The 24,838-nt window shown below is 35.5% G+C and overlaps 1 protein-coding gene and 1 long non-coding RNA gene across 20 annotated transcripts in view; one reads left to right on the forward strand and one right to left on the reverse strand.

Annotated features, from left to right (window-relative positions):
* Positions 1-9,673, reverse strand: part of LOC309634424 — a 144,362-nt gene extending 134,689 nt beyond the window's left edge. Inside the window, exon 1 of the long non-coding RNA XR_014248090.1 lies at positions 6,977-9,673. This is a non-coding gene — a long non-coding RNA (uncharacterized lncRNA). The remainder of the gene's footprint in view (positions 1-6,976) is intronic.
* Positions 1-24,838, forward strand: part of RFX3 (regulatory factor X3) — a 303,201-nt gene that overhangs the window by 238,003 nt on the left and 40,360 nt on the right. For all 19 annotated transcript variants that reach the window (XM_082404391.1, XM_082404387.1, XM_082404393.1 and 16 more), the window contains 7 exons: positions 3,366-3,487; positions 5,221-5,333; positions 9,680-9,795; positions 10,233-10,387; positions 14,377-14,474; positions 17,796-17,945; positions 24,448-24,656. In XM_082404391.1, coding sequence (XP_082260517.1) covers positions 3,366-3,487; positions 5,221-5,333; positions 9,680-9,795; positions 10,233-10,387; positions 14,377-14,474; positions 17,796-17,945; positions 24,448-24,656 — 963 coding nt within the window. The remainder of the gene's footprint in view (positions 1-3,365; positions 3,488-5,220; positions 5,334-9,679; positions 9,796-10,232; positions 10,388-14,376; positions 14,475-17,795; positions 17,946-24,447; positions 24,657-24,838) is intronic.

Below are 24,838 nucleotides of genomic sequence, written 5' to 3' on the forward strand. Positions count from 1 at the left end.
TATTGGTCTGAGAAGCTCCTGTGGTCTAGTTCTGTGCAGGCTACTTAAGTAGTACCTGAGAAGCTAGTTAAAATAAAAAATTCCTAATCCCCATTCTCAAAGATTTTGTTCAGTAGATCTAGGGTGAGCCTAGCATTTGAATTTTTTTTTGAAAGCTACCCAGATACTGATATACAATTAGGTTGCAAAACCTAATATAATATCATCTAGAACTGTTTCTTCCAAAAGAGTCAGTTACCACAATTATTTGCTTAGCTTATTTATAATGTGCCTGTTCAACTTCCTGTTAAACTCCCTCCTTCTCTGGGAAGCCCCAGCCCTCTGAGGTGATGGGAGGGATAGGATGTTTTCCTTAGACAGGACATCAAGAAAAGGAACATCTAGCTTTCCTCAGTTCAGTATTTCTAATTTCTGGTGATTCCTTCTAAGTATCAATACAGTGCCAGGCAATACACTGTGGATATGCCACTACTTAAAGCAGGAAAAGCAAAAGTCAACACTACCTGGAAGCTCTCTCATACTTATAGGCCCACACTAATACTGTTCTTTATATGAGCCCTATCCCTGCCCTTTCTGATGTCATTCTTTATGTCACAAAGCCCTCCCAAACTTGTCTTCACACCTTTCTCTAAAGAGATAGAATGGAAGGTTCTGGCTTATAGAGGTCCTATTCTTGCTAACCCAGGCAAGCAAGAATGGATACACATAGTGCATCTTCGCCCAATCCATTCAATCTACCTTTCACTTTGTGACCCTTACTCTGCGCTTAGAATTAGACCTCTCATTTTACAATTCTGACTGTATTTTCTTTTTTTCTTTTTTCTTCACCTCTCCTAAGTAAGATTTGTTCTTAAGTACTGACCTGTACAGTTTCTCCAGAATTAATCAGCTTATTTCCTTTTTGTCTACAAGCTAATCTTGATGTATTTTCCATCTCCTGTGTAATAGAATGTACCTCTAATCAGTCCTTCCCACTCAATATCATTATTATTAAGCATAATCATACATTAATTTTAATGTATTGTGACTTTGAGTGCTTATTAAAAAAAATCTCTTTCTCGTTTGGAACTGCTGCTGTCTACATCTTTCTAAGGAAGCAGATAATTTTGCTTGCAGACTACAGGCTTGCTAAGCACTATGTGCAAGTAGATAGTGACATAGCATCTGTAAGATGTCTATATGTCAGTCTAAGACGAATATATGTCATATCCTTTTACGGTCCTTGATACTTGTGCCTATTAAACATCTGTAGTATATTAGACGCTGTGCAGGATAAAGCATAGCTGGGCAAAGTCTAATAATTACCATCTCATCCTATACTGAAAGTTAGTATAATTGAAGACTATAGGAAATACTTCCATTTTTCTCTTCTCCAGAGTAAATAATTCAAATCCCTTTAACCACATTTGTTTATTAACTCCATGAACCCCAAACTCCATTAACGTAAATGAAGAAACATGTTTAAACAATTTTAGCCTATTTTATTAGCGATATAAAACTTCACAGCTGAAAAAGGGAGGCTAAAATCAAATGAAACCTGGAATGGATCAATGAGGACAAAAGCGTCCCTAAATACATTCCCTAAAGATAAAATCACTCAAGTCTTCTAGAACAGAATGGTTGGCAACTGCTGCCCCACACAAGTACCCCAAGTTCTTGCCTCACAAAGGTTTTTTTTTTTTTTTTTGCCTCTCTAAGATGATTCTTTAAGGAGGAAAAAAAAATCAGAAAAACATTCAATTTTTTATAAATGGCACTTCTAGCACATCACAATACTAACCCTTGTGTTATCTCTTGGTGTGGCCCCAATTGAAGAGTACTTCCAGATTTTTTTCCCATTAATGAAAAGAATAGGTTTGAGTTCTTTTATATCATTAGAAAATAACAACCAACATTTTGGTGGTACAGGGTCATCACTAAAATGATAACAAGAATGAGTGTGCTGTACCCTTTTTTCACCCTGTTCATCTTCTGACTTTATTTTTGCTTTTCATATAGTCCTTTGTGAGATGCTATCACATAAGAAATACATGTAAATGTCATTATGAGTGACTTTGCAGTTTTTCGTGGAAATTTCATTTATCTAAGTCATAATTAATAACATTCAAGATGGAATCATTTCCTAAGGCAACCTCAACGTTAGTTTGTGCAGTGTTTCACCAGGTCCGTTCATTTCCTGTCTGTGGTCAGAGTGCAGGCATCTTTGAGTGTATCTTGTTCATGTAGTGGGGACATTGTTACTCACAGTAACTTCATATTAATGATACAGTTAACTTATGGTATCAGTGTACGAGTCAAGTATCTGGGTGGTGAGAATATTAGGTGGTTCTGTTTATAAATATAATTAGAAATGGGAAAAAATGGAAGGACAATCAACATAAAGTGCATGATGATATCTCTAGGTAATAAGCTCATTGTAGATTTTAACTTTTTCTTGCATTTATCTGTTTTTTTAAATTTCTAAAATGAAGAAAAATATATGAAATCTTAGAGAAAGAAGAAATTATAGTTGCTGCTTATTTCTTACTTTGTATTTGCTTATCCTAGGAGACTTACCTATGCATTTTTTGTATGTGGTATTTCTCTCCCAAGCAGTCTTTCCTTCTTGCCCATGCTGCTGAAGCATCTTTTCTCTATTTTAGCAGTACGGAAAGTTCATGAGCTTGTATAACGAGGACCTAAATATAAATACATAATTGTAGCTGACTTTGATTCTTTTTATTTTTTAAATTTGATAACCTAGGTTTGTAGATGGATTTTTGCGTGCATTTTGCTGCAAGCTGATGCTTATGGTCTTTGTATTTGCAGATGTGGACAGGAGTCAGAGGAGATGAATGTGTTGCTATGCATGGGAGGCTTTAGGTGATGTGAAAAACAGTATGGTAGAATTTGTAGGCTGAATCATATTTTGGAGATATTAATTAAATGAAAGCCATTCATTAACATTTCTCAGGCCCAATGTCCTAGATCCTAATTCAGATTAACATCCCAATGTATTTAACATGTTTCTCCCTTGATCCATTGGCCATTAAAAGTTATGTTCAAACTGTGTATTAAAACTATAATCATGGACATCTTTGCTACTGCTGTCCAAAGAAATACCTCCTAACACTTTCATTCTTAGCTAAATTTCTGAATTTTTGAAAATGGGTCCCCTTCCTGAGCCCCTCCCCTTCTTTTTCCTTTTTACAATTTCAAAAATTTCTTCATCCTAACTTTATGAGACTGTCAAGGAAGAAAATCTTACAACTATCATAAGACATTAAAGAAGACAGAACAAAATTGAATGCCTTGGGAGTTTTGTGTAGTACAAAAAAGCAAGGAATAATTTGGTTTATTTGTTTCTTCCCATCTAATATTTTTAGGTACAAGCCTATGCAGAAAGTGGATGGGGTTGCAGATGGTTTCACAGGAAGTGGTCAACAGACAGGCACATCTGTTGAGCAAACTGTAATTGCCCAAAGTCAACATCATCAACAGTTTTTAGGTATGTTAAGGTGTAATGCATATTAGTTGCTATCAGGATTTTGAAAACAAGAGAACAACGGCAGTGTTTTCTCCAAGTACAATGTCTATTACAGATGTTAATTACATAGTTTTTTTTGTGTGCTGAAACTATGCACATTATATGATAGTTCTAGTTCATTTCTACTTTTTCGTAGAAAAAGAGCTTATTTTTAAAAATCTCAAGCTATGTAGAACTTTTAAATGCATATGAATTAAAAGCTCATTTCTATGAAATTGTTTTCCAGAATTTGTATTAATTGGGCATTTATGATCAAAATTGTGTGGTAGTTTCAGTAGTAACTTGAAGTGCCAAAAAGAATTCTCATTTCCTGCGTATAAAGTGGCATATGCATATAGTCTCAGATTAGAAAAAATTATTATAAACTTTTAAAAAGTAATTTATTCTTTTAAATTGATCACAGTATTTCCTACTTTTGTAATTTTATAGATGGTATACATGTTTCTTGTTATTTAAAGAGTTAAGGAAGTGGAACTTGAACATTTTGCATATTCCTGTCATAGCTAAAGGTGCAAAAATGGCACTTTAATTGACAGCTCTTCTAGAGATGAACATGCATAGTTTCGGTACAACAGATCAAGATAAGTAGAAGCTCTCAGAGAGTGCGTGTGTGTATGTGTCTGTGTGTGTGTATATGTGTCTATGTGCACTTTCTGACAAAGACAACTGAAATGTACTCTGGGGTCAGAAGGGCTGCTGAAGTTGAAAGCATTATGGCAGCATTCCCAAGCTAGAGTCCTCAAGTATATTCTTGTAGACCCTTGAGCTCTCAGCAAGAATCTTTATATTTTTTATTTTGTGTCCTTATTTCAATTATAATCTTTAAAAAAAGTAAAAGCATATTCTGGATTACCTGGAAGACTAGAACGAATGCTGTTCTGCAATTTTAGTTTCCGCATTTGTATTTGAATTTATCATAAGGTTGGCACCAAAGTGTATTACATTAATTGTCCAGAGCCAATGAGAAAAGAACAGAGAGAGACTTACTATGTAAATTGCTCCTTCATGCCAAGGGAAGGCTAAATGATGTCCCAGTGCTCCGTGTATAGGAAAGTTTCACAGCTCATTTGAATATAGAAGCATAATGGGAGAACCAGCCATCATGAAGTATGTGTTGGTATAGGGCTATCAAACTCAAAAGATCCTGCGCTGAAGCAGTCAATACCATATTCATGTTGCAAGAGGTAATTTAGTTACAGGACAACAGCATCATCTATCATATCAAATTAATGTTGTTAAGTTTAATGTTATTTTTTTAGGTTTCTTTGTACTTATTTTGTAGGTCTTTTAGTTTATGACTATATGAGAGGTATAAGCATAATAAGTTTAAAGCTAGATTTATTTTTATATACCTAAGTAATATAATGATAAAAATAACTAAAATTGATACTGGCCAGCTCAAGGTATTTTTCTTATCATAGGGGTCCTATATTGAGAGACACTGAGATATGTTATTTCCAATATAATCATAGTGAAAATTCAGTTTCTCCAGAATTTTAAAAGTATCCTCTCTATTCTTTTGTGCTGCTGCTGCTAAGTTTTGTTTATAAAATACTAATATGAAAAGTCCTTGCTTTTTGGACCACTGACCTTTAAATTTTTTTCTTTTTTAGTCTTCTTAAATTTGCCCTCATTAATCTGTAATTGGCACCATCCACAATAACTGTTTTTCTGTTGTGTTGTCATGGTAACAGATGCATCTCGAGCACTTCCAGAGTTTGGAGAAGTTGAAATCTCTTCTCTGCCAGATGGTACTACCTTTGAGGATATCAAGTCACTGCAGAGTCTTTATCGAGAGCACTGTGAGGTAAGTCTTTTCAAACATAGTCGGGCACGTGCTAGGTTTTGCCAGGCAACTTGCTAAAGCAAAATAATCAAACATATTCCTAGAGGACAGATGAAGTTACTTCATATTTCTTTGAGCACTAATAAGTTATCTTTTCTTCATGTCTCAGGGAGAACAAATTTTACTTTCCATCTTCTTAGCCTATTCTAATACGAATCCTTTGATGAAGCAATTCCGCTTCTAGGTACTCATTCTAGAAAAATGCTTACATGTAGGGGAAGAGATAAGTGTACAGGGAACTTGTTGCATTATGGTTTTTAATGAAAAAGATTGCTTATAACTTCAATATCTAACAGGGAACTGAATAAATAAAATGTGGTATGATCTATAGAGTAGAATGCTATGCAGCCATTAAAAAGAACAGGCAACTCTAAATGTACATTTTGGAACAAGCTCCAGGATTTATTTTTAAGGGAAAAAGCAAGATGTAAAACAGCGAGTATAATATACTATCATTTGAGTGAAAAAGAACCTGTTATATACATCTCTCCAGAAGAAAGAACAAAATATTAATGCTGGTTGCCTTTGGGAAGAAAACTTAGTGACTAGGAGTCAGGGGAAAGAGACTTAATTTTTCAATATACTCTTTTTACCTTTTGAATTTTACACCATAAGTGTGTATTTCTATCAAAACTATTTTCTAGAAATGTTTTATAAAGCACTTTAGGTGTTCCTTCCAGGGGTCATTGAGGCTCTAGTTTTGTTTTGTTTTCATGGTTAATTGAGTTTTCTCTTAGTGTTTTCCATCCCTACTCCTACTCCCTTTCTGAGTATCCTATATCAAAATTGGCTACATTGTCTCCAGGAGGTGAACTCTCTCCAAGCCCGCGTGCACCTGCAGCTCACCTGGTAGAAGGAAGATAACAGATTGCAATAAGAGTCTTCTAAAGTACCCCTCCTTTTGAAAGAGGAACTGTTTAGAACTTAAGTAGCTTTATTCCAGGGCTATTTATGATCTACTTAGAAGTAAAAGATAATCCTTGGGCAGTCCTCCTGACTGCTGATGATGCAGTATGCAGTGAGAAGTCTCAGCTCATAACATTCACAGATTTTTGTTCCGACTCCAGAAATAAGAACTGCTTGAGTGAATCTGAGTACTTGTCAAGGGTGCTAGATTATTAACAACCAAGGGCAAGTTCTCTCTTTATTAACAAACTTTGTGCCAGAAGTGTTTTTCAACATGTCCTGCCAGTTTGTTGTTCCCAGCATTTCTTGTTATGATGAAAAACACTTACTATCTTTTTCTCTTTGACTGCTTTTCCCAATATTAGAGAATTTCTGGATGATCCTTACCTATCTAGAAAAAAATTTCTTTCTTTCTTTCTGCATGAATATCATGTATATTCAATGAAGATTTACATAAAGATTCTCTAATCAGTTTCTCATTTCTCTGTGTTCAGGTGAACCTTGCTTCAAGCAACCCCGCCTACACAAATATAATTTGGATTGTTTTAAGTTTCTCATATTTATTCAAAATATAACTTGGAGCATGATTATTTACATTACTAAAGAATATACATTAAAATTAATCTAGGAGGGTGGGAGGGAGGGAGATGCAAGAGGGAAGAGATATGGGAACATATGTATATGTATAACTGATTCACTTTGTTATAAAGCAGAAACTAACACACCATTGTAAAGCAATTATACTTCAATAAAGATGTTTAAAAAAAATTAATCTAAATGAAAAATTCCCCCAATAAGGTGAAAATATTCTTTGGATTACAAAATTTTCATTAATTGTCAGGAATACTCTATATGAAGAGATATGAACATATATAGTAATTAATCTGCATGGGAAATGGCAGTTCATAGAATGATCCTCATTTATTTCAGAGTTACCAGTGTTCATGCCATCTCTCATGGGGCATAAAGACATATATGAAAAGGAAGAATTCTAATCATTTTTTCCTGTCACACTTCCAAACTTTTCAAGGACAGGTGCCTGAGTCTCGGATCCAGTCCTGTAAATGGTTGTTTGCCCTAAGCCAGTGGAATACGGATTATTTTAAACTATATTTGGCATACATTTCAGTTTGAACATATTTAAAAGTGGGTGGACAAATGATAAAATGTTTTATTCATTTGTAAAACTGACTAAATGTGGCTGATATGAATGTCCTTTTCAGAAGAATTATTTGAGATTATTTCATTTGAAGAGATACTTAATTTAAGGTGCACTGAATTTGTTACTTGCCTTATTTTATTTCATATTTCCTATAATCTATGTTTTTAAGAAAGGTTAATATACCCATTTTGGCTGTTATTTGGAATTCGCACAGTTGGCTTATCAAAGATATTTTGGAAGTATCACTAGTTATGTAAGGAACAAATATAATTTTCTACACAAGATGCTCTGACAGTCATTTTTTTCTTTTAATATATGCGTAGTGTTCTTACAGCAATCTCATAGCTAGAAATATGTAAGGTATTGTATCAGATATTACTAATTGCTTCATTAATAGACATCTCTCGGAATGTGCCTAAACTACATTTGGGAAAGCAGCTATAATAATTTGCCTCCTGAGAAGGTTTTGGGTTTTGCCTGGGAGCAAGGACATCTGGATGCCTTTCCTTCCAGGGCTTGCTTTTGTGTTTTTATTGTTGCTGATATTAAAGGGTGGGGAGCATGTTAATTAATTAGTCCCCTTCCCTCCATTTTCATTTGCCAACTACTTGCAACATTTCCTACTAGCTCCCAGAACATGCCCCCAAACAGATTTTGCTTAATACTTGAATTGGTCTCAGAGTGTTTTTGTATAGAACATCAATTATTCTCTGTATCATGCACAGGGCCAGATCTACACGGGTAGCACAGACTCCAGAATTACAAAGTTGCAGTTTCCTCTTTCTGCCTTAAATGTTCAGACTAATTCTCTCGATTGCCCCTTGTTGTCTCTTGGCTTCTATGAATTTTGCAGATTTTGAAGGGGCTGTTTTACGTGTTTTTGTTCTCAATGCTGATGACATCAAACACGTTATACTGAGGACTTGTCTTTTGTACTGAAAATAATCACAGAATCACGTGATCTTTGTACAAACAAGTTTTGGTTTTATGACTGCTTTTTTTTTTTTTTTAATTTAGCAGTGTGGATTTTTTTTTTTCCTAATATTTATTTATTTATTTATTTATTTATGGCTGTGTTGGGTCTTCGTTTCTGTGCAAGGGCTTTCTCTAGTTGCGGCGAGTGGTGGCCACTCTTCATCGCGGTGCGCGGGCCTCTCACTATCGCGGCCTCTCTTGTTGCGGAGCACAGGCTCCAGACGCGCAGGCTCAGTAGTTGTGGCTCACGGGCCTAGTTGCTCTGCGGCATGTGGGATCTTCCCAGACCAGGGCTCGAACCTGTGTCCCCTGCATTGACAGGCAGATTCTCAACCACTGCGCCAGCAGGGAAGCCCATAACTGCTTTTTATCTGAAGGCGAATTTGCAGACTAATTGCAATGGCAGGGCGAAATTAAATATGATCATCAAAAGTTAATGAAAGTGGCAAATTTTAGCATCATCAAAAAAAAAAATGTCCTTGATGCAGCTGGAGATCTAAAACATAAAATTAAGAAGGAGGAGGTGAGGGCCCCCACCCCCAAGGTTAGAAAAGGGGCTAGTCTTATAGCTTCTCTCTAAAGGGTGTATGCAGAGAGAAGATTGAATGTAAGCCATTCTGTGACCACAGAGAGGTGTGTGCTGTGCTTTTCTTCTGCCAAGACAGGCACTACCCTCTGGAGGTCAGCCTGACTCTGTAGTTTCTGCCCCCAGCCTCTGCTTGGCTAGGAACACTCCAGAACCCATGGTCAGCAGCCCTAACCAGAGCTGATTTAGCCCTAACTCCGTCTGCCATACACAAGCACCTCCATACCCTTCTCTTCTGCTTTTTTTTTTTTTATGGCTAGTGGACACAGCTAGTCCAGTAAAGACTGATGTGAATTGAATGTATGTTCTATGTCCCTGTGGATCTGAGAATAGTAAGGGAACCAGGGAAGTAGTGGGTTAAGGAATGAAAGAAAAGTTAGGGAAGCAAGCGTGAAAATGGAGAGAAAAGAGGGGAAAAAGTAACGGTGGGATGTGAGGTCATTCTGGGAGGAATACAAGTTACCCTGCTTAATCATTTAAGAGTTATTTCCCCCCTTTTTTTCCTAGCTAGTCTCTTTTGTTTTCCCATTTCCACTGGCAAAATTTAGTCCAGTTTCACCATATTAATTTATGAACCCAAAAGTATCTTTACATTTAAGTCTTGTTACAGTATGTACTCCTCACACATCCCCATAAGAAATTTTGTAAGGTAATATCAATAACCATTTTGTTTTTTAGGCAATATTGGACGTTGTTGTGAATCTTCAATTTAGCCTGATAGAAAAATTGTGGCAAACATTCTGGCGCTATTCTCCCTCTACTCCAACTGACGGCACTACCATTACTGAATCAAGGTCAGAATCAATATGCTTTTCCAATTCATTTTCATGGCTGAGTAGATGTCACAGCTAACAAATTAGAGATATGTATACCAGTTGTGAACCTTACCTGATAACATTAATTGAATAGATTGAAATAAACCACAAACTACTCTTTTGAGGTTTCAGCGTGTGTATTATAGCTCCCATTTATATTGATTTGGGGGACTGCAGTAGAACTATTTCATCCTCATGGAATTAGTATCATATCTGCCTTTCATACCGTCAGAAAGTATTAACGTGCATAGGCAGCTCTGGGGGAGTGTTATATATATCCAGCCGTGTGGCACCAGGGCAATGGTGGTATAGTTCTAACCTCAGTAATATTTGATAAACTAAAACTATTTTTAAAGTCCATTTTCTTTTTTATCCTCATTTGCCATCTATTCATTTGCTACATTTATTCACACCAGCAATCTGAGTGAAATAGAAAGTCGACTTCCGAAAGCAAAGCTGATAACTCTGTGCAAACATGAGTCTATCCTGAAATGGATGTGTAACTGTGACCATGGGATGTACCAGGCTTTGGTGGAGATTCTCATCCCCGACGTCCTTAGACCTATTCCTAGTAAGTTAAATGCAGACAAGTACGGATGCTTTTGTTCTCATACATTCCACCCAGGAAGTTTTGGGTAGTGACGTTGCAAACTAGAGTGATTCTAATCTCATTAAATTTGCCAAATAGAAAACATGCAACACAGAGTATTGCATGAAAGCAGCCTAGAGCAAAACTGTAGTAAAAAGGGAAAAATTCTGTTTTTCAATCTTTCATTTTCTTTTTGACAAAAAAGACAACCTATAGATGTGACAGCCCCAATGACTAATTGCAAGAACACTCCCAGGCCAGTCAACCATGTGAAAATCATTCTACCCAAGGAAAAGGTTTCCTTCATAAAGCCCAGAATTTTTGAAATCTGTAATTGCTAGACCAGCCTCTTTCATGTTTGCTTTTGATTTGAAATGAATTTATCTTGGTTTCTACTGAAGTTGAATTTCTTTATGAAAGCATTTACTTTGTCACCGACATCATGTTAAGAACTACAAATGCAGTTTCCATTAACAGTAATGCTTAACTGGCATTTTGAGAGAAAAATCAATGTAACTGCACTAGCACTGTATTCCTGCCATGAAGCAAATAGGAATTACATAGATAAATTAGATTACTTTTTTAAGTGATAGTGTTTTTTAAACTACCCTGTTGCAAACAAAGCTATTTTTTGCAAGTGTCAATATAAAAGCCATCATGGATACTTGTGTTAGAGGCAGTTGAAATGATTTTAGGTGTACATCTTTATGAGCACCTACTAGTAACCTTGACTTTTAAAGATATGGAACAGAATTGCTACTCTACAGTGACATTAATAAGGTAAAAGCAATCTTTTAGCTTGTAAAATTAGCAGCCTTGTACTCGAAGTACACTCTTCACAGTTAATTTGTGTTAAATTGTTCCAGAAAATATTTAAATAGGGATTTAGCAAGAAATGGTGAAGATACTAACATTTGTATGTTTATACTTTCTTTTTTAAAATATGATAACAGTGGAAGATATGAGTTATTTCATATGTTCCCTACCACCTTAAAATATATGCTTAGACATACATTTACATATAATATCAATGAACACACACATAAACATACATAAATTTGTATAGAAATTAGTTTTTAAAAAATCCAGCTGCCATGGTCTCACATTTTTATAAATTACTAATATTTTCTACCCTATCTGCACCAAGTTTCCTGACTAAAGATTGATTAAAAGTGATGTTGTCATGGAAAATTTCAACGTGTAAATTCTCTACTGATTTATGTTCCAGAATCTGATTTTCCTGTTTTTGTCTTGCTTCCTGTGCTCTGAGTGATAATCTCTAGAGATGTTTAAGAGAAGTTGCATAGGGTAGCTCATTAGCCTATGACATCTTGCCACCAACATAAATTTCTCTCATGAGATATAAGGAAAGGTGTCAGTGAATGCTTTCTTTTTTGAGGCCAGTCAACAACATCAGTATTCATTAAACAATTCTAAAATCTCTTGCTTCTATGTTATAACATCACAAGACTTTAACTTGTAAACTCAGCAGTTCCCTAAGTTAAATCATGTATCAAGTGTAGTTGGCTTTAAACCCCAGAATTTTTAAGCACACAATACACATGACCTTTGTTTTTGGCAAATTTTGATTTGAAAACCATTTTATTTTGTCAAGTAGTTTGTCTCTGCATTCAGACAACTCAAATTCAGGAATTATCTCATGAGTATAGTTTTACAGTTTCTCTGAAATTACAAGATGCATTAAGGTGCCACCCTACCAAGTAAATTTGGAATTTTAATTCCTGTTCTATAACAAGACTTAACAAAAATAAAGCTTAAAATACAGTGTAGATCACTATCTTCTGATTGTATGCATTTTAATATTAATCATAGGCAGGTTGAGACAAGTTAGCTTTAAAGTAGTTTTAAATTTCTAACCATCCATTCATGAGAAAAAGTTGTCAATCTGCACAATTTGATCTGACATGAATCCCTATAGAGAGAACGAACTTAATTTTATTTTTGAAAATTTAATTTTCCTGGCTACTAGTACTTCACTCTACCATTTACTGTCCAGATGGGATTCCTTTTTTTAGCCAAAAAAGTCTGCATATCACACTAATTTAAAGTCAGCTTGAAGCTACTATACTCTAAAATACATTTATCTGAAAATGGGGAAAAAAAAGTGAAGTGTAAAAAATTGTGTAAGAACTCAACTGGTAACACTCAAATGTACAATTTATGATTATAATGAAAGGTGACCCAAAATGTCATTTAGTACAAAAAAGGAAAAACTTACAATCATTTGAGATACAAAACATATTTTTTTATTTTACAATCTCCCTAGCATTAAATGTGTCTAAATAAAACAAGACCCATATTAAATTTTTTTAAAGTAACTTTTCCCAGTTCTTGTTTTTTTCAGATTAAGTAATTATTATATATTAATTATAGAAAACTACATAATACAGATAGCCAAATTGAATCTTGTACAAAATTTTACTGAGTTTCAAAGAGGGTCTTTAATTTTTTTTTCCACTCTTTTTCATTTCCATTCATGCCTGCCCTCCATGGTTCCAGTACATAATACAACAGAAAAATATTTTTCTTTCTTTTTTCTTTTTGGCTGAAGTGAGAAGCTTTGGAAATTTCAAAAAATTAGTTCTCAAGAAATTTCCAACTCAGTGTTTCCAATAGATGATTCTCATGGTTAAAAGTCTGCACTTCTTGAGTGTTTTTCCTAATCAAAATGTAGCCATCTCAGTCTCTCTTCTGTCATTTGACCACTTAAAGAAATAATTTTTAAAAATTGGTTGTTTTTATTATTGGAATAGTAAAATTTATATCTTTTGCAATTAATTTGAGTAAGTTAATTATTTCTAACCCTGCTTTTACAAAAGTAATAAAGAAGCATGTCAGACTCATTTGAGCACAGAAAGAAAAACCAAGGAATTCAATCCCATCATTAACATTCTTGGGAGCCTTGGACAAAAATGTAACTTCTCTGTCTCTTATTGTGGACTACCAATTGTAAGACTTACCCACATTATAGGGAACCCACAGGGATTTATTTTCTGTTGTGGGTGCTTCAAACACTAACTTATTAAATGTCTAAAACTGCTCCCTACACTGTGGAGCCTTGGGCACAGGTGAAATAAAATGCTACTGACTGAATTACTTGCTGAACAAGAGAAGAATTCTGTTTCCTATTATACAGCCATCTCAGTAAGCAAATCTGTTCTTATAAAATAGTCATAATCACCCCTGTTAACAGAAAATGCTTCTAATCATTTTATGACCACCATAAAAACTAATCTCATGGGACCTATCCCTATTCAGGTTTTAACAGAGATGTAAAGAATATGGAATGGACTGTTTTAGGAATATCTTAAGAATATTGGTCTCTGTGACAGCAATTTTATTATCACAGTGTTCTTTTATCGCTACCTGCCAGTAAAATGGAGAATAGTTATCCAGAATTATCAAGGCAGGCAATTTTAATTTTACCTTACTTTTCAACACGAGTGAGATAACTACTCTAATTGACATGTTCTAATGTAAAGAGGTGCATAGAGAAAAAGAGAAAGCTTTGCATTATTTTCTTTTTAACTAAAGAAATGAAAATAGGTTAAGAGCTTGAAAAAAGTCAAGATAAAGAATTTCTAAAGAAAATACTTAGCCTTTGAGCACAAAGCTGTTTTTGAAAAGAGTGTTTTGTCTAAGATAAAAAATTCCATAAGTATATTCACAACTGGTATATGTTGCTATAAGCAAAAATGTTTGAATGTTTTCATTTCCCAACAAAGTATCATAAGTATCTGGGAACAAAATAGCTTTAAAAGACAAGCCCATGATATAATATTTGGATTCTTTCAAAGTTAGGAATAATGTTAAATAAAGTCTTGTCAATGAGGATAATATAAGGTCTGTGCTATTTCACATGTTGTGCTTGCATGTTTTCCCTTATTCTAGCATAAAGATTAATGTTCTTTGGTATCTTTTTCGTTCTGCTTGTATTCTTTAACATTTAGGTGCCTTGACCCAAGCCATTCGAAATTTTGCAAAAAGCCTTGAAGGTTGGCTTTCCAATGCCATGAACAATATTCCACAGAGAATGATACAAACCAAGGTACACTTTTATGTCCTTGCTTTTTCTTTTGTGTTTAGGAAATCATTCTGAACTATGAATTTTAAATCTGTCCTATCAAATGATGTTATGTAGAATATTAATATTATAATAAATTAAATCTTTTTAAATTGATTTTTGTATTTGTATTTTATAACCACGTGGTAAAGAACTTGCACAAGATATGTTGTTTGATAATACTCCTTTCAGAGAGACTAAGGAAACATTTTAGGTGTGGTGTATTTATCATCCCTTTTCTAAAATGTATATTTAAGATTGCTTAATTTCAAATATTGAAAAGAACAGCCTAGAATGTTCAAATGGTTTCCATTTGAGTTTTAGATTTTTAGGTCCCCTAATATACTCATTGTGTTCCGAAATGTAAATTAATAACCATTTGCTTTTCAGGATGTTTTGTTTTTTTAACACTGGAGAATGCTTTTGTGAATCAAGTAATTTTTTTTTTAATAAATTTTTTTTTAAATTTATTTTTGGCTGCGTTGGGTCTTCGTTGCAGTGCGCGGGCTTCTCATTGCCGTGGCTTCTCTTGTTGCGGAGCACGGGCTCTAGGCTCACGGGCTTCAGTAGTTGTGGCATGCAGGCTCAGTAGTTGTGGTTGGCGGGCTCTAGAGCACAGGCTCAGTAGTTGTGGTGCATGGCCTTAGTTGCTCCGCGGCATGTGGGATCTTCCCGCACCAGGGCTCGAACCCGTGTCCCCTGCACTGGCAGGCGGATTCTTCACCACTGTGCCACCAGGGAAGCCCAAGTAATCATTTCTTAAAGAGAACAGTTATCTCATAGTTGATGAGTGTATTTCAGGAATGTGGATTATTTAGCTAGAGATATGAATTCTACTCTCCACTTTGTCCCCTACTAACCATGTTACTTTAGGTTAATCTGTGAACATACATGACAGATGGGACTGATTCTGTCTAAACTTTGATAACAAAAATCACATTTGTGGCCTTTTGTCAGGGTCTGTATCTACTGTCAGACGCCAGCAATATGCCTTGGGTTTCAGTTTGAGAGTGTGATTGAAGCTCTTGTAGCTGACAAGTCTGTGATAGCACAAGTCTGCTTCAGCTTAAGGTTTGCAATAACACATTCTATCTCTAAAACATATAGAAGGACACATTTCGTGGATATGCCCACCGTAGATTGTTGCTTTAGAGCTGTGCTGTCAATACAGTAGGGCTAACCACATGTGGCTATTTAAATTGTAAATTTAATTAAATTGCATTAAAATTTACTTCCTCAGTCACACTAGGTACATTTCAAGTGCACCTTAACCCATGTGGCTAGTGGCTACCATACTGGGTAACACATATGTAGAGCATTTCCATCATTGCAGAAAGCTCTCCATGGTAGTGCTATTCTAGAGTGCCACGTTCAGGTAGGCAAATAAAGGAGGTGCTATTTGATTATGATGGTCAGAGGAATGCTTTCCAACTTGCAAAGTCAGTCATAGTTATAACAATACTTTCAAACAGCTAAAAGCACCTCCTGCCCCAGTGTCATCAAAGTGGATGTGGTAGAAATCCATCTGCAATATGGGCCATCTCATTGATCTCCAGAGTTGATTTGGGTGGTTTACCTTGGTGGAAGGTGCCTTCTGCTATTCCTCTCTCACGGACATGCAGCCTTTTTTCAGCTGAGCATTTAATCAACAAAGATGATCTAGCGTGACAGTGGAAACAGCATAATGAGGTTGTGACTGAAAGTTATTATCAAAATGCCTGGATTCATATCCCACCACTGTACTGTAGTTTCTGTGTAACCTTGAGCAAGATAGTTAACCTCCCTAAGTCACAACATGTGTCTAATAGAATGTTTATGAGAATTGAGCAAGCTAATGTATGTTAGGCATTTAACACAGTGCCTGGAACGTGATATGTCCTTGATTAGTATAAACCACAGAGATGAGAAAATGTGAAATACTCTCTTTGCGGGTATGTAAACGTCCCCCAAGTTCCACATGGTCCTGAAACATCTCACTATCAAGACAGAGCATCCTTTGGCCTGTGGAACACCTTCTACCGCTCAGCCAACTGACTGTTCAATCAATTGCTTGTTATATACCCATAGTGATTTAATGTCATTCCTGTAAATATGTTAAAGTCCTCATTAGATCTGCTATGCAAGTAACAAATTTTCATGAGATCATGAGATTTAGATATTTACCTAGACTTTTTCTTTGTCGTTATCTTTGCTATCTTTCAATATAACCCAGTTTGTTCAGGGTTTCAGCAGGAAAAAAATGGTATATCCAAAGGGGAGAATAATTGAATAGAGTTTAAGAAGGGTCTGTTTCTAAACGTGTGAAAAGAGTTAAGAAAACCAAGGAGGAATGGTAAAGCACCCCAGGACTAGCAATAGTGGGAAGCCTGCCCATCCCTAGGTCTGAAGGGGAAAGAAGTGATTATGGCATCAGATCTTCTCCTTCCTCCAGAACTGTGGCCTTAGGAAGGAGAGAGCAGAAGTTGTGAGGGAATGAATACTTTGACTACTTTCTTCCATCCTTCAGTCTCCTACCAGTGACTTTCACTGGCCAAACCCAACTGGAAGCCAAAGGGCAAGAGAGGCAGTTAATGTAATCTATTCAGTTTAGTCTTCCTGGTCACAGAACAGAATGGAGAAGGCTGGAAAGTACATTTTGAAGGACAAATGGAGATTTTTCTGGATAGCCCTTTTACAGAAATTCAAATTCTGAAGAGTTCTTCTTGTTGCTTGTATCCGATAAGTTTATTAGCTATGTATTTGCTAATAAAGTCTTTGAGTGCTCTTATTTCACCTCAGAATTACCCACTCCTATTTCACCTCTATAAAATAAAGGTAAAAAGAGTGCATCTTAATGACAGTGCTCTGAAAAGCATGTTTTTTAATCCAGTTTAAAAAGTGGGACTGGATAGTGTGGTTTTCCAAGTAAAAGGAAAAAATTTTTATTTGCTTAATTTGTAGTTGACTGTCGTACAGAGAATAAGAAATGAAAATCAACATTTTTCCTACTTGTCTCGACTAAATCATTTCTTGCTATGGATTAGTAGCTACTTGCAAGACTGGTTTAATTAATGGTGCACTCAGATGTCGAAGAATGTGGGAGTTTGTTTTAGCCTTGACCTCAGCCTACTCAAAAGGAAAGTAATACTTGGTTTAGAGGTTTAAATGCTATAATTTACAAGTAAGCTCTCTCACCAAATGAATTTGAAATAAGTATCAGAGGGAAGCATTTAAAATTTGGCAAGGGAATAAAGATTTGAAGATTGCGGTGGTTTCTTTTACTGGAGGGGAAAAAAGAAATCCCAATTTAATTGGATTTCTTTACAGGTTGCAGCTGTAAGTGCCTTTGCCCAGACTCTGCGAAGATACACGTCGCTCAATCACCTGGCCCAGGCAGCTCGTGCAGTGCTTCAGAACACTTCTCAGATCAACCAGATGCTCAATGACCTCAACCGTGTCGACTTTGCCAATGTCCAGGTACTCTGTTTTCTTTCAAAACGTGTCTTTTAATGAAAGGTATCCAATTTTTTTCTTCTTAATTAGGATCATCATATTTCTTTTCAAAGTTACATCAATTCACAGGCACATCTAGGTTCACAATATCCTGAAAGAGGAGAGTTTTACTCAGCTATGGCTTTACTCCTCCTCTGTTTTGCAGTTAAAGTCTGCTAATATTTATAGTGCTAGACAGCAACATATGTCACCAGGGTTTGCTGAATGATTAATAGAGTAATGATGACCACAGTCATTGAAGTTTGGTAGGCAGGAGATGAAACTCTTTCATCTACTAGCTGTGGGGTCTTGGGCAAGTTACTTAACTCTTCTGGGCTTTACTTTCTCCATTTTATAACACATATCTTAGATTATTGTTTACATATTTAGTAATACGTAAAGCCCATAGCACCATGACACGCACACGAGAAATTTGTTTTTAAAAGTGCCCCACCTTGAAAGAAGCAAGAACAACTCTATTTCAGAGTTTACTATAGGTACCTGGTAAATATTTGTTATTTTAAAAGAATTAGGTGCAACGTATCTGACTCTTTTGATCATCCAAATGAAAGAATAATTTTTTAACCTAATGATAAAACTACTCACTTGTACGTCAAAGTACACATAAAAAATAGCTACTTTAGGAATATTATTATGGAATCCCAACAAATATTTTATTTCACATACTAAAATAATGAAGCTAATTGCTACCAATGAAAAAAAACAGTCCATGGCTCACTCAAAGCAAAAGCAATAAAAGAGACATAAATATTGAACATAATCAAAATTTTAAACTTCTGTGCTTCAAAAGAGACCATCAAGAAAATGAAACGACAGCTTATAGTATTGAAAAAATGTTTGCAAATCATATATCTGATAAAAATTTATATCTAGACTATATAAAAAGAACTATTATAACCCAACAATGAAAAGACAACCTCGTTTAAAAAATGGGCATAGATCTAAATAGACATTTCTCCAAAGAAGATATACAGATGTCCAATAAAGTACCGGAAAACTCATTCATTAGCCACCAAGGAAATACAGATTAAAACCACACTGAGGGGCTTCCCTGGTGGCGCAGTGGTTAAGAATCCGCCTGCCAATACAGGGGGCACAGGTTCAAGCCCTGGTCCGGGAAGATCCCACATGCCGCACAGCAGCTAAGCCCGTGCGCCACAACTACTGAGCCTGTGCTGTAGAGCCCACGAGCCACAACTACTGAAGCCTGTGTGCCACAACTACTGAAGTCTGTGCACCTAGAGCCTCTGCGCCTCAACAAGAGAAGCCATCGCAATGAGAAGCCCGTGCACCGCAACGAAGAGTAGCCCCCACTCACTGCAACTAGAGAAAGCCCATGCACAGCAACAAAGACCCAAGGCAGCCAGTAAATTAACTAATTAATTAATTAATTAAATCTAAAAAAAAACCCGAGATACGACTTCACACACACTAAAACGGGTATTATCAAAAAATAAAATAAAATGGGTATTATCAAAAAGACAAATAATAACAAGTGTTGGTGAGGATGTGCAGAAATTGGAACCCTTATACACTAGTGATGGGAATGCAAAATGCTGCAGCCACTTTGGAAACAGTATGACAGTTCCTCAAAATGTTAAACATAGAGTTACCATATGATATGGCAGTTTCACTGCTAGGTACATACCAAGAAAAATTAAAACATGTCGACCTAAAAACTTGTTCATGCGTGTTCCAGCAGCATTATTCATATTAGCCACATAAAAGTGGAAACAACCCAAATGTCCATTAACTGATGACTATGTGAACAAAATGTGATATTCCACACAATGGAATATTATCGGGCAATAAAAAGAGATGAAGTTCTGATACATTCTACAACAGAGATGAACATTATACTAAGTGAAAGAAACCAGATACAAAGGACCGTACATTGCATGATTCCATTTATATGAAATGTGCAGAATAAGTACATCTATAGAGACAAAAAGTAAATTAGTAGTTGCCAAGGTCCTGTAGACTGGGGGGATTGGGAGGTGACAGATAAGGAGTAGTATGGGGTTTCTTCTTGGAGAAATGAATACATTCTAAAATTGATTGTGATGATAGAGGCACTACTCTGTGAATATACTGAAAGAAGCCATTGAATTATATACTTTAAATGAATGAATTGTTCGCTCTGTGAATTATATCTCAGTAAAACTGTTTTAAAAAACAATATTGTTGCTTACAGATAAACTAATTATTACTCCATTTCCTACAAAGTTTAATCTACAATTCTGGACTAGTTTTATCGTTTAAAATATATCAAAAAGTAACATTTGGGTGTGATTTATTTTAGGGTGTCGTTAATTAGTTAAGTTCATTCTGACTTTCATGAATTGGGTTTAAACTTCTAATGTGTATAGTTTTTCTTAGATCTACATAAATATTTTTATATATACAAGCACACATACGCACACACATGCAAATACGTAACCTCCACAAGAACAAACTGTCTCACGTTTACAAATCCATTAACTTTACATATTTCAGTAGAATTTACATTAACTGATTTTAATGGGAATATTAAGAGTTCATACATTATTGCCTTAAAATGTATACTGTTATGTTTTTTTCAAATCTTCATTCAGAAAAGATATGTTTAAAAGTAGTTTAAGAAAAGTTGAAATGGTAAGGCAACTTCTAGTTTCAAAAAGTAGTTTAAGTTTAATAACAGAAAATATATTTAAGAATGATTCCTAATAATATCTGAGAAAGATTTAAAATTTTCTGTTAACATTATTTTCATTCGTATAGTTGTGTGTCTGAACCCTATGAAGTATGTATAGAAATGAGTTCTTCCTGGTTATAGACGCCAGCTTTGGCAACATTATTGCATATAAATGGTCAGTTATACACCTATACTACTACTCATCCCCCACTCACCGACTTTGAGGTTACCTTTTCCCTTCCTTTATTCTCAGCTACCAAGTTTTTCTGGGTCCACGTGACAGTTATGAGTGCTGAAACCTGTGTGCTTAAGTATCTGTCCTCCAAGACCTCCTTCCTTTCATTAGAGGACCATGAGCACAGTGGTGTGCCCTCCATTTCCCCCTACATTTTACCTCTCACAACTCTGTTCATTTTCACATGTAATCTCTTTCTCAGGTTAGCATATTTTATCTTTAACTCCCTTCTTTCCTTTTCTGTTCCACATTTTGCCTGGTTTTCTGTCTTCTGCCTCCCATTCCACCTTCATCACCCTCTCCTGTTCATTTGGAAGTCCCTGCCCCTACGAGATTAACCTCAGTTAAGACTGACACATATAGGGTGATGCTCTTGTAATAGGGAACTTTAATTTAAAACAATGAAATCACATGTAAGTGTCAATATTTTTAATGCTCTAAGAGCTTATGTTTCTTTCAGGATATCCATAAATCTCTTTCATCACTTCATTCTTCTCTAATTAAATCTTTTCCTCATGCATTCAGGATAATTTTCCTATTGCCGTATAATTGGTTTTCTGTTTTAATTAACTGATAGCGTTACAATAGTATTGCTTTCTAATTGTTTTGTGTAAATGGATAGTTTTCCAAATACAGTATGGGCTAAATATACTTGGGTTGGTTGACCTGATAACCTAACTTTTGCATATACTTGTGTTTCTGTATTTAAAAGACATTCTAATTTTGAAGCTACTGACTCCTTATCATCTTGGAGATAATTTATTTCTAACTTAATAATATCTTTAATTTTCATCCTTACCTTTTTCCTCTATAGAATTGAAATATCCAGATTCCTTCACAGGAATATACTTCACAGGAGTATTTACAGTGTACTCTATTGTTAGTATATTTTCAATCTGAAGAGTAGTAAAATGAAATATAATATAAAGTAGTTTGAAAAGTCAGAATAATGTCCTGTGGCTTTACTTCTCTAAGTTTAGTTTTAGATTATCATTATCTCTTGGCAAGAACTAACTTCCTAGGAAGCAGTGAGTTTGAATTTATGTTAAGAAATGAAATTAAATTCTTCCAAGGATACCAGTAAGTTCCTCCTGCCTCTTACCAATGCACAGAAATATCTTCCACAATGGGTATAGAGTTTCAGTTTTGCAGGATGAGAAAGAGATCTATTGCACAATAATGAGCATATAGTAAACACTCCTATACTATACACTTAAAAATGGTTAAGATGGGGCTTCCCTGGTGGCGCAGTGGTTGAGAATCTGCCTGCTAATGCAGGGGACACGGGTTCGAGCCCCGGTCTGGGAAGATCCCACATGCCGCGGAGCAACTGGGCCCGTGAGCCACAATTACTGAGCCTGCGCGTCTGGAGCCTGTGCTCCGCAACAACAGAGGCCGCGATAGTGAGAGGCCCGCGCACCGCGATGAAGAGTGGCCCCCACTTGCCGCAACTAGAGAAAGCCCTCGCACAAGACCCAACACAGCCATAGATAAATAAATAAATAAAAATTAAACTTAAAAAAAAAAAAAGGTTAAGATGATAAGTTTTATGTTATATGTTTTTTACCACAATAAAAAAATGCTTAGCCATTAATGAAAAAACGAAAACAACCTCCCCTATCCTTTCTTGAGACATAAATTCTTCCCTGGGTGCTCTTCTGGACTCCTAAATTGATATGAAAGTTCTGGGAGTCATTTAACAGTGTATTTTGAAAAATCTATTATGTAGAAATAAGTACAAAAGTAAGCAAAGATGTAGTTACTAGATTGCTAATTCCAGCATTTTTCCTAATAGTAAAAAATTGGAATGACCATAAATGTGTAACTATATGGAATTGGTTTTGTAAATAATGGAATATTTATGCATTGAAGCAAATTCAATCACTGAACAATAAATATAGCTCCTCATTTGCCTATATGGAAAGTCATTTATCATATATAGTGAAGTGAAACTAAGCAAAATATCAAGTAAAATGTATAATATGAGCCTCTTTTAAAATAACATATGTACACAAGCATACATGCATACGTCTATACTGCATGTGAACAGTTTGAAAGTTAGTGTGTTGTAGTTATCTCTTAATGTTGGCATTTTAGATATTCTTAATATTTTGTTCCTTTTTGTTTATTTGTATTTTCAATTTTTAATAATCATTGTAGTGTACTTAAAATACTTAAAAGTGATATTTAGGAGGTAAAATCGGAAAGACTATTACTAATTAGATAAGAGAAAGAAGGATAGTAGATGGTATCATCAGCTGGGACTGTAGAAGAAACCTTAGGTTTCCCTGAAGAAATAAAATGAATTGAGTTTGGGCATTTTATATTCGAAGTACCTCCCAGTTGAAATGTCTCTTAAATAAGGTAAAGTCTGTAGGGTCAGGAGAGGTGCTGGAACCAGAGGGTGGAGATTAGGGGTTTATTTAGTTGAAATGGTTGATTTGAATAAATTTGTCCTCTGAGAACAGACAGATTGAAAGCTATAGACACTTTTCAGAAAACTACATACATATTCACAATGTTTTAGATATAGAATTAGGACCTTCACAGACACCCCTCCACAGAAATCTATTGTGAAAATATTATCTGGACGCAGTGAACCCAGTTTAAAAATTCTTGTCACGTTTCATTTCTCTAATGTTATGCTTGGGGAAAATGAGGCCCACGCAGATTGAATGAATTGCTTGAAGTCAGTTTAGCTAATTCAGGCCCTATGTTACCATCCACGTCCTTACTCAAATATTATATTACCAAATAATTGTATTCTGACCTTAGGAGTATAGTATTTTTTTAATGTTAAAATACAACATAGCACTAGAAACATTGTAAAACTTATGGCAACCATTGAAAATTAACTTTAAAAGTTCCTGTTTTCATTGCTATTACCAAACATGAAACTTTCCTGTCAGAACCAGAAGGAAAACTATAGTGATCAAATTTCTTGGCAGGTAGCCTTCCTACATTTTCTCAAAAGTGTTTTTGTTGTTGTTGTTGTTTTCGGTTCTGTGAATTAATTGGCATTCATAGCCTTGCCTCTATAGCCCTTGAGACTTCAGTTTCTTATCCATAAAACTCATATAGCATATACTTCTACCTTGTATCATTCAGTGTTTGTTTTTGTTTTAATCCTGAGGGACCACTTTTGGCCAATTGAATCTATTTATCCATCTGACTTACCCTAAATCTTTTCAAATGAATTGGCTTTCAAGTTTTATCTGATTGGGAGAAAAAAGAGAGGGAGTAAAAACTAAAGAAAGACGCCGCATACTGTAGGTTCAGGCTCCTATTTTTCTTAAGTAATCATGTATTTTAGTCTTTCATACAGACTAGTTAATGTAGAAAAACCAAGTCATACTTTTTTGTCACATCACTTTTTCATGCACAAAGGCGATGTTAGTTTCCTTAATAACCGACAAGTAGTCCTTCATTTTCTTAATTCATTTAATTGTTTTACGCTTTCAATATAATTTGCCATTTATGCATATGGTCTGTGTGCTGACACTCAATGAAAAGATGCTGAGTTGAACTTTTTCTTTGCTTTCTGTGTACTGTCCCAGGAGCAGGCTTCCTGGGTATGTCAGTGTGATGACAACATGGTTCAGAGACTAGAAACAGACTTCAAGATGACTCTTCAGCAGCAGAGCACCCTGGAGCAGTGGGCTGCATGGCTTGACAATGTGATGATGCAAGCACTGAAACCCTACGAAGGAAGACCCAGTTTTCCTAAAGCTGCCAGGCAGTTTCTGCTAAAATGGTCTTTCTACAGGTATCGTCTCAACTTTTCCTATTCTGCAATTACGTATGTATATGCTTCTCAGAAAAAAGGAAAGAAGGGAAGACTTTAGTTTGCAGAAACTCCCTGTTGTGATTATCTTCAACCCAACTCATGATTACAACGTCATGGAATTGTACCAGGAAGCTTATGGAAATAAAATTTCTGCTAGGAAA

The sequence above is a fragment of the Balaenoptera borealis genome (assembly GCF_965194805.1).
Source record: "Balaenoptera borealis genome assembly, chromosome: 8".
In the NCBI taxonomy this organism is placed as follows: domain Eukaryota; kingdom Metazoa; phylum Chordata; class Mammalia; order Artiodactyla; family Balaenopteridae; genus Balaenoptera; species Balaenoptera borealis.